Source organism: Diabrotica virgifera, chromosome 9, assembly GCF_917563875.1.
Source record: "Diabrotica virgifera virgifera chromosome 9, PGI_DIABVI_V3a".
In the NCBI taxonomy this organism is placed as follows: domain Eukaryota; kingdom Metazoa; phylum Arthropoda; class Insecta; order Coleoptera; family Chrysomelidae; genus Diabrotica; species Diabrotica virgifera.
In genome coordinates, this window is record NC_065451.1 from 208,948,820 (window position 1) to 208,963,167 (window position 14,348).

At 33.4% G+C, this 14,348-nt stretch overlaps 1 protein-coding gene across 1 annotated transcript; it reads left to right on the top strand.

The window, feature by feature from the left end:
* Positions 1-10,938: 10,938 nt before the first annotated feature.
* Positions 10,939-12,201, top strand: LOC114327655 (uncharacterized). Its single transcript, XM_050662148.1, has 2 exons — positions 10,939-11,470; positions 12,100-12,201. The coding sequence occupies exons 1-2, from the start codon at positions 11,059-11,061 to the stop codon at positions 12,129-12,131; spliced, it is 444 nt and encodes a 147-aa protein (XP_050518105.1). The 5' UTR covers positions 10,939-11,058; the 3' UTR covers positions 12,132-12,201.
* The last annotated feature ends 2,147 nt before the right edge of the window (positions 12,202-14,348 follow it).

Consider the following 14,348-nt stretch of genomic DNA (forward strand, 5'->3'; position numbering starts at 1 on the left):
GTCCAGGGTTTGCGATGTTTTGGCTTAATTGTGATTAAAGGAAATGCTTTATTGAAGATACAGACAAGCTTATTCAACAAATCACTGAAATTATAATTGACGTCCATAGAAGGAAAATGCCACTCAGAGGTTAAGCATAAATTTTGGAATTTACGAAAGTTCCCACCGGAAAAAATCCTGCTTAACGTCGAGTTTTCGAGGAGGACTGGCTAAAGATGTTATAAACTTCGTATAAACCGCTTCATGATCAGATAGTCCCGCATTAACAGTTGTAGCGCAGACATCACGGGGTGAGAAATCTGAGACAATATAATCAATTATGGTAGATGAAGTTTTTGTAATCCTTGTAGGAGAATTAATGTGCATTGATAGACCATATGATTCAAATATGTTGACCAGGGATATTTGTGTAGCACAAGTAGCAGGATAATTATTATTAAAGTCACCGCATTGAATTTTTCTGCTTTTATGAGGCAGGTCATCTAACAAATTTAGCAGGTTCTGAAATAATAGTTCCACGGAAGAGTCAGGTGATCTATAAATGCAAATAATATAAAGATTAAGGTTCTTACTGTAAACTAAGGAAAACTCAAAGAATGCTTCACTTAATAGAAAGTCATATTTTGTTACCAGAGAAAAATCATTATTTGTAGAAAGAATTTGGGTGCCTCCATGAGCTGAACTTAGACGGTCATACCTAACAATAGTGGAATATTTGTCTACAAAAAAAGGCTCGTTGACTTCAAGCCAGTGCTCAGTAACCGCAACTATCGGTGGAAACCCTAATTCCTCTAGAAACAGAAATAATTCATCAGTTTTATAGAACGAATATTAATCAGAACAATGCTAAATTTGTTATCACTAAAATTATTTGAGGATTCTAGTCCCTCAGAACACGTCGTGATGTTTAAAAATTTCGTCTTGGAGAGGCAGCGGAATAGTAGTTTCGGTGGCATTCCCTTGATTTTTGCAGGTGAATAATTTTTTCCGAAGTTAGAAAAGACCTAAAAGCAGCAAGATCAGCGTCTACCTCATCTGCACCAATTCCATAAGCATCATTAAAATCTAGAAGAATTTTTCATAGATCTTCACTCTTTGTAGGAAGTCCTTCGGAAGCCAGAAACAGTTTAACACTCGTGTTGGTATACCCATCATAAAATACTAATGCAGGTTGGTCGTGTAGAAAAGCAAGATGAAGTTTAATGGCCTTTAAGATATCCGGTTCCCTTAATCTGGCTAACAGATATCGACTATTAGAGTTATTGGTTAATCTAACTCTTGGTGGGGTCAATGGATCCAGATTAGTAGATGGTTCTAAAGTATCTTTCTTAATGAAATTAATATGGGTATGGAACGGATTCTTAGTTTTGCAAATTTCGATGGCCTGTTTGTCTGTATGTATGTTTGTGCTCTGAACTTCATCTTTGTTGTTGCATAAACTGCTATTTGAATTTTCCAGGCTAATACCTCTTCTGATATTCTTCGGATTTTTATGTGACCCAGATGAAAGCGTTGGTTCGAAATATGAAGATTCGATAGACCATTTAATGTTTACACCAGGTGGCCAAATGCCTTTATTAAGTAATAGGTTAATAGATGTTCTAGATTCTATTTTGAATGAAGAACCAGTTGTTGTGTCAGCGTCTTTAAGGAGGATATAACGTCTTATATATTCCTTGATACCTAGCTTCTCTTTAATATAGTGAACCACTTGTATAGGGGTGTATATTGGGCTCAAGTTACTAATAACTACAAAGTGACACTTATCTTCTGTAATTTTTGATTTTTGCTCTGGACTTTCTTCGAAATGTTGAGGCTCTTCAGTTTGGGTACTTGAGGTGGCATAACATGTATTTTTCTTCAATACCTCTTTTTTCGTTGTTATGGTAGATAGACGTTTGATTAGATTGCTCATTTGATTCGATATTTCATTGATGTTTGAAGAGAGCCTTTCTGGGTCATACATCCTGTGTTCATCGAAGTTCCTATCGCCTCCCAGATGATGTTTACCCAACAGCTAAAATCTCCAAGCTGTTGATGGTTATGGAAAAAGGCGGAGCAGACCAATACAAAGAAAAATCTATAGATGACATAGGAGATGACAATACGGAAGAAAATCTTCTGGAACTTAATTATCATGACAGTGATGAGGGTGACAATGATATGTTGGATGATTTAGTAAATAGCAAGGGTACCGAAATGTCGACCAGTAATAGCAATGCAGATAATACACTAATTAAAACAATTGCACCCAAATTAAAAAAGAAAATTATTAGGAAAGTCGTCCCGTGGACTAAAGAACAGAAGGAAGTAACATTAAAGTACTTTAAAAATCATATAAAAGTAAAGAAAGCCCCTAAAAGACTAGAGTGTGATGAGTTTAGGTAAAAGTGAAAAAAAATAATATACAACAAAGATTGGTTAAAAATCAAAATTTTTATACAAAATGCATATGAAGAAAAATAAGAAAATAATTAAAATCTGCTTTAGTATTTTTTTAGTATTTCCTTAAATGGTGGAGTTGAGTTTAATATTGTATATCATTAATTTGGTTTCTAAGACATCCCAGGGGGTGATTTTATATGTGGTCATGTTTCATTTTTTTTATGGCTATTTATTTAAAATCCTTAGTTTAGCTTCAGGTTAGGTATGGCGGAATGAAAGAACCTCATTTAAATTACTTTATCTTCTGTTCATAATTATACCTACAATCTGATTACTGCTTATCAAATAAATTATTAAATTGTTCCTGTTTTTAAATATGTTCAGAAAAAAACAGTTTAGGTCTATTTATGCATTTTATTTTTGTATTGTTAATGTTCACAACAAGAAGTACCTATGTATATACCTAAATATATATAAATTTTGTTGCGCTATGAGAGCATTTCTATCAAATTTTTTTCCCAAAGATGAATAGCCGTTCTCCCTTTCCGAAGCATGGAATTTTACTGCCTTATATATTTTTGTCCGTCAATTTTTTTTCTGTATAATTCGAAAAATTCAGAATAATTTATTACACAAATGATTCTGTTAACACAATATTCGGTTCATCTCTAGATGCAATTATTAATCGTTTTCGGTTGCACTTGCTTCCATGCACTTACGGTCCAAATTAAGGAGTTGGTAATATTTATAGACTTTTTAATCTCCTTTGTAGAATCACATTCGTCCATTGACGACAGTAGCCTTCAAATCAAAAATTGTCGGCAGTATGTTTTAAAACATTTTATAATCCATTGATCCAGGGGTTGCATTCTGATGTAGTATTTGGTGGTAGAAATATTATTTTAACATTGGATAAAACAAGTTGTGGATGAGACGTACCATTGTCTAGAAACAAAAGAACTTTTCGATTTTCTCTCTGCATTCTTCTATCAAATTTATTTAGCCACTCTGTCATGATTTCCCTTGTCATCCACGACTTCTTATGGCTATACCATTCGATAGGTAATTTGTCTATGTGTGAAACCTTGAAACAACGGGGTTTTTTACTTTTTCCAATTACTGAGTGGCCTTTCTTTGTCCCCTATTATGTTGGTGCAAAATAGTATTGTGACTCTTTCTTTGGAAGCCTTATTTGCAGTGCATCTTTCTCCTTTTAGGTATAAGTTTTGTTGGGTAATGCTCTAAAAAATAATCCCGTCTCATCTGCGTTAAAAATGTCTCGCGGAGAGAGAGCGAGCAGTTTCTCTTTCCAGTCAGAAACCACTAATAAATCTACAGCAGCTGCTTACGCACATATGGATTTCAAGGAAATATTATGACGCTTACAAAGTTTCTCGAGCCAACCGCCAGAAGCTTTCATAATATCGAGACTTAGTTCCTTTGCAACTTCTAATGCTTTTTCTTGAATAATTTTACCACAAACAGGAATATTTTTAGACCTCACTTTACAAAACCAATCGAAAACGAAAACAATTTGGTCTCATGCAGCACCCTACGTTTTCAAAAATTTTATTTTCGCTTCCAGGTTTCCGCTCTCAGAAAATTAATTAATTTAATCACATGTTTCAAAATTTCACTAACTTGAGTTTTTCCAATTCCAAATTTTTCTGCTAACTTTCTAACACTTAACTTATGCATCTCTGCATAATGAACCATATCGACTTTTTCTTTCAAACCTAAAAACTTCCTTTTGGTGGACGCCATATTATTTACGTTGCAAAACCTTCAAAACTAAAATTATTTCAGTTTTACTAATTTTACATAGGTCGATATTCAGATAAAATCTATTACGAAAATTAATCAAAATTAAGTTGAGTTTTTGAATATTTTGCTTCATCTGATATTTCCGTTAAAATTGTATTCTAGACAAAATACAATAACTTCATCATAAAATTTAATGTTCCTGGCATCGGCATTCGCGTCATCGGTCACACACAGGACATTAGTAAAATGTATTATTTTGCTTGCTTTGCTTACAGTTTGTTAATGTAAAGTGGAAATATCAAACTTTTATTACTTGGTGCCGCTAACGTAAACAGTTATATCAAATATCACCCATCTCATGGACATCTGTATTGATTTGAAATAATAAATCTCTACTAAATTTACAATCAAGATGCAGTAAAAATAAACAAACCAAGACACGTTAAATGCTACTAGGAGCACTCCCGAATCATAATTTACAATGTATAAATTTTGGAAATCATGATTTGGGATTTACAATGTATATACATTGTAAATTATGTTTCGTAAGTGCTCCTAGTAGAATTTAACGTGTCTTGGTTTGTTTAATTCTACTGCATCTTGATTGTAAATTTAGTATAGGTAGCTTTATTATATAACATTAGAATGTAAAATATTTGGATAAAAATTTTTATTTTTCCATTTCCTGTCCGCATTTGCACAGGCCGTTGAAGGGAGTTAAAGAGTACAGGTTCACATATCGCCGAATGATTTTTGTTTTAAAAATCGTCCGTATAGAGGAGGTGTCCGGCGAAGAAAGGTGTCCGTTAAGAGAGAGTTTACTATATAAAACTATAAATAAATGAAATATTACTTAATACGTTCTCAATAAATAAGGATCATTTTTATATGTAGATATCACAATTGTATCAAAATGGTATAGATATCATAATTGAATATAACAAGCAGTTCGAAAATTCCAACTCGTATTACAATTTCGCTACGAAGCTCAAATACCGGTAATTTAATATATTTTTTGTTTCATTTTATGTATAATGTATTTCTAAATATTAGTGCGTCCTTCAGTTTGGCAACATTGAATGGACGCAACTGTGTATGGTTGGAGGTATATACGGAGTTAACAAAGCCGCCTGTTATAAAGATGCAATAATGGTTTAAAATAAAAGAAAATTCGAATATTTAAAAAATTAAAATATAATAAAACAAAGTATAGTTCCATATTAGAAATTAAATTTTAAACCAATATTCGTCGGAAAATTATCAATTTTCCTTGTATTTCCAGGAGACGCAATAAGATCGCTTTGTTATACGGACGCAGTAATGGTAACATGATGTATATATATATATATATATATATATATATATATATATATATATATATATATATATATATATATATATATAAGAAATACTGGATATTAGTGACTGTCAATATCAACAAACAAGTGGTTTATTAGGGTTGCAGTCAGAAGTTTGGCCAGGATATCAAAGAAACACTCTTTTGACTTTTTGTCTAGCTTTCGGGGTTGTTTGACCCCTTTATCAAGACTCTGTAATATAAAACAAAAATGTAAGTATTTTAAAATATTACATTGTTTTAGTAAACCTACTAGTCGTTGAGATTATTAAAGAGAAGCTTGATGATGCAATTTGAAATGTTGAGCATCATCAAGCTTCTCTTTAATAATCTCAACGACTAGTAGGTTTACTAAAACAATGTAATATTTTAAAATACTTACATTTTTGTTTTATATTACAGAGTCTTGATAAAGGGGTCAAACAACCCCGAAAGCTAGACAAAAAGTCAAAAGAGTGTTTCTTTGATATCCTGGCCAAACTTCTGACTGCAACCCTAATAAACCACTTGTTTGTATATATATATATATATATATATATATATATATATATATTAGTAAGGCAACGATTATCAAGATTGATGCGGAAGCAGGAATATCTATAATTGAACCTTACGCTATAAAAACAAATAAATCTATTTAAACAAATAATGCTATGAAAAAAAGGAAACAAAATTTATATTATGTAGTAAAGTGTGAAGTGAATTTTAAAATGCATATAAGTCAATCAATCATTTCTCTTAAAACGTTGTTGAAAAAATATTACTATTTCCATTTAATTGGTTTTTAATTGATATGCTTTTACTTTTTTCAATACAAACAGTTCATTTATCTATGTTTCTACAAATCGGGCGTGAAATGAAAGTTATTAAGACAATCTATGTCTAATAATTTTATACTTCATTTAATATTTCTCATTTTTATGGATGGCAGAATAAATAAATGGTATTTATAGAAAAAATTAGTTCGAGTTTGTGGCATTTTTTTGAAGAATGCAGTTTTTGCACACAATCGAAAACAACAGGTGAATTCTGAGTATAATGTCGAAGTTTGTACTAGATCGTCTGATAAGATTGACTCAAGCTAAATACCGCAAAGATCAAGGTGATGATTGTCAGTAAGACAACTGATAAGATACAACTGGAAGGAGTAACAGCTTATGGTGATCAACTGGAGAGAACTAACAGTATCACCTACCTCGGTTGTAGTCTAAATAAGAACTGGGACATGAGCAAAAAAATTAGAATAAATATAGAGAGGCCAGAGCGGCATTCTTTAAGATAAAGAAACTTTTATGTGGAAATAACATTACTTTGAATCTGAAAATTAGATTGGTGATATGTTATGTGTTCTCTACTCTCTTGTACGGTGTCGAAGGTTGGACTTTAACGGATACACTGTCAAGAAACTGGAATCCTTTGAACTCTGGGTGTATCGAAGAATCCTACCAATAAGTTGGGTAGATAGAGTTCGTAACGAAGTTGTTTTGCGTCGGGTAGAAAAAGTCACGGAAGTCGTCAGAACAGTTAAAAATCGAAAATTTGAATATTTTGGCCGTGTTATGTGACACCCTGAGATATATAATATACTCCATTCCATAATACAAGTCAAGGTAGACGAAAGAAGAGGGAGAGTACTTGGAGGGGATACGAGAAACGATCGTGCGCGAATAGCGGAGAAATATTGCAACTTTCTTAAATAATTCATATTCTCAATTGAAATTGTCAAATTGACGTATATTTCATACCTACTGTCATTGAAGAAGAAAAATTATATGTTGCTCACAAGTACTGCATTTTAATAATTAATTTTATTTACTACATGCAATTGTTTACCTTTTAATAACATAACCTAAATCTTACTTTTTCTTCTTATAATTTTTTTGGGCTACGGCCTTGACAATTATCCAGCAACCACGACCAATATGATTGGCCAATATAATTAAAAGCGCGAAAAATTTTTTCTCAAATCATGGATAGGTACCAACAACATTTTCATTTATAACTCTTTTATTTTTAATTTGACGAAGAAAAGTTATTCTTCATAAAGAGCTCTTCATGGTCTAAGATTTATGAAGCAACCATCATATATCAAATTTTATACGAGGTATATAAAAAATATGAATTTCGATCAAGAGTAAAGTACCTTTATAGTTCACAACATTTAAATTAGAATGGTATAATTGCACATTAAAACATAATTTTTAATTCTAAACAACTTTTCATAATAGCAATTTTCCATATTATGAATTAAAATACGTAAATAAACAGTTTTCGTTATGATAATGCTCGCATTTTAAGCTTGTTAAGGTTTCTAACTAGCGAAAGACTACTAGAATATTTGGAACAACAAAACCTTCATGCAATAAATACATACTTTAATAAGAAGCCAAACCGAAAATGGACATGGGTCTCCCCAAATGGGGTGACAAAAAATGAAATAGACTACTTCCTCTGCCAAAATAAACAAATCTTCGAAGACGTAACTGCACTTAATAAATTCTCAACTGCCAGCGACCACCGCATACTACGAGCCAAAATAGAAATAAGCAAACTAGCGACGCAGAAATCTAGAAGAAAACCAACGGCTATTGACCATAGCAGAATAAGACAAAACGCAGAAGAATATAGACAGACTTTAAGGGAAAACTATAATCAACAAGTAGCAAAGGAAGAGTCAGAAATTAATAAGATCAATGAAGAAATGAAAGAAAAACTCTTGGAAGCGGGAATGAAAACTGCCAAAAAACTAACAACAAAAGAAAATAGATTAAGTAGCGGGACAGTTAAATTAATGGAAAGTAGACGAAAACTAATAAGCGAAAACAAAAGAAACACAGTAGAATACGTAGAACTAAACAAACTTATTAGAAGAAAAACCAGAGAGGATCTAAGAAAACACACTGAAAATGAAATCGAGAAAGTAATTGAGAGAAATAAGGTCCTAAAATGCTTACGACCAAATTTAGGGAAACCACTACTCATTTCAATAAAGGATGAAACAGGACGGGAAGAGAGGAGAAAAGATAAGATATCAGAAGAAGTAGAAAGGTTTTATAAAGAACTATACACCTCAAAGAAAGACGCAAACTTCAACACTCAGGAATATATCAAGAAAACAATCACGAATGTAAACTCAGAAACACTACCAAAAATAGAAAATTATGAAATAGAAGCAGCACTATCACAATTAAAGAACAACAAAGCACCAGGACCAGATGGAATCCTTGCTGAAATGTTGAAAGAAGGGAAAGAAGAAATCTTACAAACATTAAGAAATCTGTTTAATCAGTGTCTACATAAAGGAGAAATACCCGACGAATGGAACGAAAGTCTTATAATCCTGCTATTTAAGAAAGGCGACAGAAAGGACATAAAAAATTACAGACCCATCTCACTGCTGTCGCAAACGTATAAACTATTCATGAGGATTATCAACAACACACTAACACACAAATTGGACTCGTATCAACCCGTAGAGCAGGCAGGATTCCGAAAGGGATATAGCACCACTGACCATCTTCTAACAATTAGGACACTAATAGAAAAAGCTAACGAATACCATATAGATCTGCACTTAGCGTTCGTTGATTACGAAAAAGCATTTGACAGCGCGGAAATGTGGGCAATAGAAAAAGCTATAAACAACTGTCGAATAGATTCCAGATACAGAATGCTAATACATAATATATATAAGAAAGCAACAATGACAGTACAATTGGAAGAAACCACAAAACCCATACCAATTAACAGAGGAGTGCGACAGGGAGATGTTATTTCTCCTAAACTATTTACATTAGCACTGGAAGATGTTTTCAAAACAATGGAATGGACAAACATGGGAATAAACATAAATGGAAAGAAACTAAACCACCTAAGATATGCAGACGATGTAGTAGTCATAGCATCAAGTTTTGAAGAACTACAAACCATGCTAACCGAACTAGCAAATGAATCCGAACAAATAGGTCTAAAAATGAATTTTGCCAAAACAAAAACAATGACAAACACACAAGACAATAGAAACGTAATACTAAACGACACCACAATAGAAGCGGTTAATGATTATATATATTTGGGACAGATTATAAAAATAAATAAGGAAAACCAAACAGCGGAGGTAAAAAGAAGGGTCAGATTAGCCTGGGCAGGATTTGGAAAATTAAAATGGGTCCTAAAGAATAAAAAAATACAACAATACTTAAAAACAAGAGTGTTTGACCAGTGCATACTCCCAATTCTCACATACGCATGCCAAACATGGACCTTGACCAAGGCAAACATGGATAAAATAATAAAGACACAAAGAGCCATGGAGAGAGCAATGTTAGGAGTAAAACTGACAGACAAAAAGCAAAACAATTGGGTCAGAAATAGAACAAAAGTCAAAGACGCAGGTCAACATATAACCAGGCTAAAATGGAGCTTCGCAGGTCATAACGCTAGACAAACGGACAATAGGTGGAATAGCACGATACAACAATGGAGACCATGGACAGGAAAGAGAGCAAGAGGACGACCCCAGATGAGATGGGGAGACGACAATAAAAAGATAGGAGGAACGCACTGGAAACAGAAAGCACTAAACAGAAGCGAATGGAGGAAACTGGGGGAAGCCTATGTTCAGAATTGGACGAATTAAAGGGCAAAAGAAGAAGAAAGAAGAAGGTTTCTAATTCCAAATCTGACATTATTTTTTGACAAACAAAATGCGCAATAACGTAAGCGCCTATTTTTTTTGAAATTTTATGATATAATGGATTTTTGAAACTGCGGATTATACGAATAAAGCTACTTTTTGAAATAAAGATGCAGACTTTCTTTTGAAGTTTGATAATTTAAAGGCTTTTTAAGATTTATGATTACGAATATGTCATTATCAGAAAAAACAAAATGGTGGATCTAATATGGGGGAATCTTTTAAAAATGTATAACAAACGTATTCTTTTCGAGCTATGAATAAGAATACATCCGGTTTGAATTTTATACCTGCGTATTACGACTTAACGATATGTAGTATGAGAAAGCAACTTTAAACATGAAGATCCCCAAATAGGGATTTTTTTACCTCATGACCAAGTTTTCTGCATTTAGAACCACAGTGGGTTACCACGCCTTGACAAGGGCTCAAGGCTAGAGCATGTGGAGGATTATTTAAGTGTCGAAGTATATTGTTATATTTTACTTCTTTCTTCTTTTATTTGATTTTCTTCTTTTTTCGCCATTTTAGACGACCCACGACTGGCTGAATAACTGCTGGATGTCCAATAAAAATGACGCAAGAAAAAAAGTCAGTTTTTTTTAGGTTTTTTACCATTGCAGCATTGCTTAGAGCAAGACGAGCTGAAATACATCCAAATGTACTGGCATATGCACAAGTATGTGAGCCAATAAAAAAGAAAGAAGAAAAAAGTTGTTTTTATAATTGTCAATATCGAATAACATTGACAGCATGAAAACATTACAAATATTTACATTATTTGTTTTAGAAAAACTAAATTTTCTCTGGTTACGTGTAAAAAATGCGATAGGCAATAACTTTTCTTTAAATAAAAATGACTACACCTGGACAGTTTGGTCCCACAATCCCCCTAAGAGCCGCCCCTTCGGAACAACAGTGGGAAATCATCAAACTTGACATACAATTCCTCAACTTCGCCAATTTTGACCCAGATATCGTCGCTGTAATGGCTCCCCAAGACCCAAAACAAGACGCAGCAAAAGTCTACGATAAGAAAGATCTGCTGACCAAAACCATTCATTTGAAGCAGATCGATTTTTGGTTCAAACAAGCCGGGGTTCTTTCCAAAGATTTAACGAGGACTGACACTGGCTTAGCGTACTTTAAGTTTCAGGTGAAGGGTATCCTTTTTGCGGATTTTCTGACTCTCTTGGACGATTTAGCGGAAACTAAAGAATTGTCAGTGGAAGATGTTAAGTTACAACTTCAGTCGTGTGGATTACCAGGTAATATGAACAGATTGTATAAATAGAAAGCTACATCATCATCATCTAGCCGAAAAAGTCCATTGCAGAACATAGTCCTCTTGGTTATGTTTCCAACCCCGTCTAGTTTGTACCGTCCTCATCTAGTTTTTATTTAGTATTCTTAGATCGTCAACCCATCGTGTAGGTGATCCACCGAAGTTTCTCTTGTGTTTCTTTGGCCACCATTCAAACAACATTTTTGTCCATCGCCCAAATGTCCTCCATTTTAATCTGGCTATCCTTTTGATAACATCAGTCACCTTGGTTCTTTTTCTGATCTCCTTGTTTCTTATCTCGTCTCGCAAAGTTTTTCCTAACATGGATCTTCCATCCAAGCAGCATGTTTTAAATATTGATACCTCAGACATCAATTTTTGTTTGTGGTATATTTCAGCATTCCTAATATGAATAATAAAATAGGCAAAAATAAAATAAAATTTTTATTTTTAATAAAAATTTTATTTATAATTCAGTTGCAATGCGAAGGCAAAACAAGTAAAATTTCAAGTAAAATGCCTATTTATTACAAGAACGCTGAACTATACTATATACCTTTTAAGAAACGGAACACTAGGACCTAAGTACTGCTAAGTTTTAAATCGTTTTAGGTGCATCCAAAACTGCAAAAGCTGGACAATAAAAAATGTAAGTACCCACATCGAAAGGAGTAAAATATTTTGAAGGACATTAAAAATATTTTTAATAGTGTTTTTGATTTCTTTTATTGATTTAACAATTTATACTGAATTAAGCGTAGAGTTTGTCAAATAGTAGGTCTCTCTCTCCAATCCTGACCCCCGGGAGGGAGTGTAGTGGTCGACGTGATGTCGTGTATTGTCTCTCTATGACGTGATGTAAGATCTCTGTCTCTGGTCCATTGGTGTTTAACCCATACATGGGTCTTTTTCATATTCCTGTAATTTGATCGATCCATCTTGTTAAAGATCTTCTTCGTGATCTTCGGCCTTCCACCTTTCCTTGCATAATGAGTCTTTCCATGTTTTCTGTGTTTGCTTTTATAACATGTCCAAAGTATTTTAATTGTTGGAGATGGACTTTACTGGAGAGTCTTTGGCTAACTTTTAGCTCGGTCCCAGAAATTCGTAGCATTCGTCTCAGAACGTTTCAGTGGCGTCTATCTTTCTTCTTTCTGAATTTCTCAGGGTCCAAGATTCACATCCGTAGGTCAGTATTGAGAATATTAAGCAGTTGATTAACTTCATCTTTAACGCTCTAGAAATTGGACAGTCTTTCCATATTGTGGTCATTTTTGCTGTGGCAACTTTTGCTATACCTATCAGTTCTTATTCTTAGGGTTCCTGTCCGTTCCGAACGTTGGCGATCACTCTAGCTGTGATGATGTTGCTATATCACATCTACGTTTTTTCCTGTAATGACCCTGTGTTTGTGATCAATGATCCCAGATTATAAGTATAAGCTCACAACCTCAAACCGGTCAATTGTGGTTATGTGTGGATGATTGTTATGTAATCTATCCACTCTCATGATCTTTGTCTTTGATATGTTTAATTGCAGACCAAATATTTGACTTTCGTTTTCAACCAGTCGTATAAGATCAATCAGCTCTGCTTGACTATTTGCAAGAAGGGCTGTGTCATCTGCGAAACGTAGGTTGTTTGAAATAGTGGGTATTAGAAAGCAAAATAGATATTAGTAGACGTCCAGGTAGCAAAAGAATACTCTGGCTAAGGAATTTGAGCAATTTGTCAATGAAGTGTTTGTTTTTCATTTAAATTTTAATTAAGTTTAATCTACCTATTAGAGTTGCACAAGTTTGACTTGAATGTTTGAACTTGACTTGAGTTTGACTTAATTTCAAGTCAAACTCAAGTCAATCCTTCTGACAAATATTTCAAGTCAAGTCAAACTGGTCAATCGTACAGGTTTGAAAATTCAAACTGTTTGTCAAACTAGTTTGAAAGAGTTTGAAAAATAATTTATTTAGTAGATATACTTTTTTGTCGAGATAGACATGTTAGTTGCCAATTAAGATAAAATTAATAATACAATGAGTACCACATAAAAGTCAAAATTTTGGGTGAAGTCGAGTTCGCTCCGCTTCGTTCAGGTATATTTTAGAAGGGTACGAATTGGCTCCCGCATGAATGCGGGTAGGCTTCCATATAATCGCGGAAACATTAGACATTGTTGCCAAATCGTGTAATATTTATACTGCTTAGGAAATTTACATAGTGATATAGACTTTTTATAGGAAAATTATACTTTTAGACAAATACTTTTAGAGTTTGTTTTAGTTCAACATTGGCATATGTGGCAATTTTAACACAAATTATCGGTGTCGGCCGGTATGCGCTCGACCGTTTTGCGCTCTTACCTGAAATCGGCCGGTTTGCGCTCTACACTCTAATACCCGAAAGTTAAGTTAGGACCGAAGGGTTAGGTCTTCCTCCTTTCCCATAGATATTTCTAGGAAGGTACCTGTTTCTAACAAAAAGAGAAAATTTGAAAGAAGTGACAACGCTGGGTGATATGTTTAGGTAAAATAAATTTTGTCTATGGGAGCCAATTCGGACTCTACCTTTTTTAGTTCAGGTAAAATTCTTACCATTGGGAGCGAACTCGACCCCGTCCAAAATTTTCAATGTGTTTTAATTTAAAACTTTTAAATGTAGATATTTATTTTTTTCGAATCCTGAGAAAACTAATAAGTATTTTTGAAAAATTTAAACGCAGAATGAAAGATTGCGTTATTACCGAGGGCCGAAAGTCACTTAGAATAAATAAAAAGTTTGTTTTGAATGAAATATTTGCAATTAATAACAACACTAAATTTTCCTTTTTATGTTCACCAATGGAACGTAATAAATAAACATTA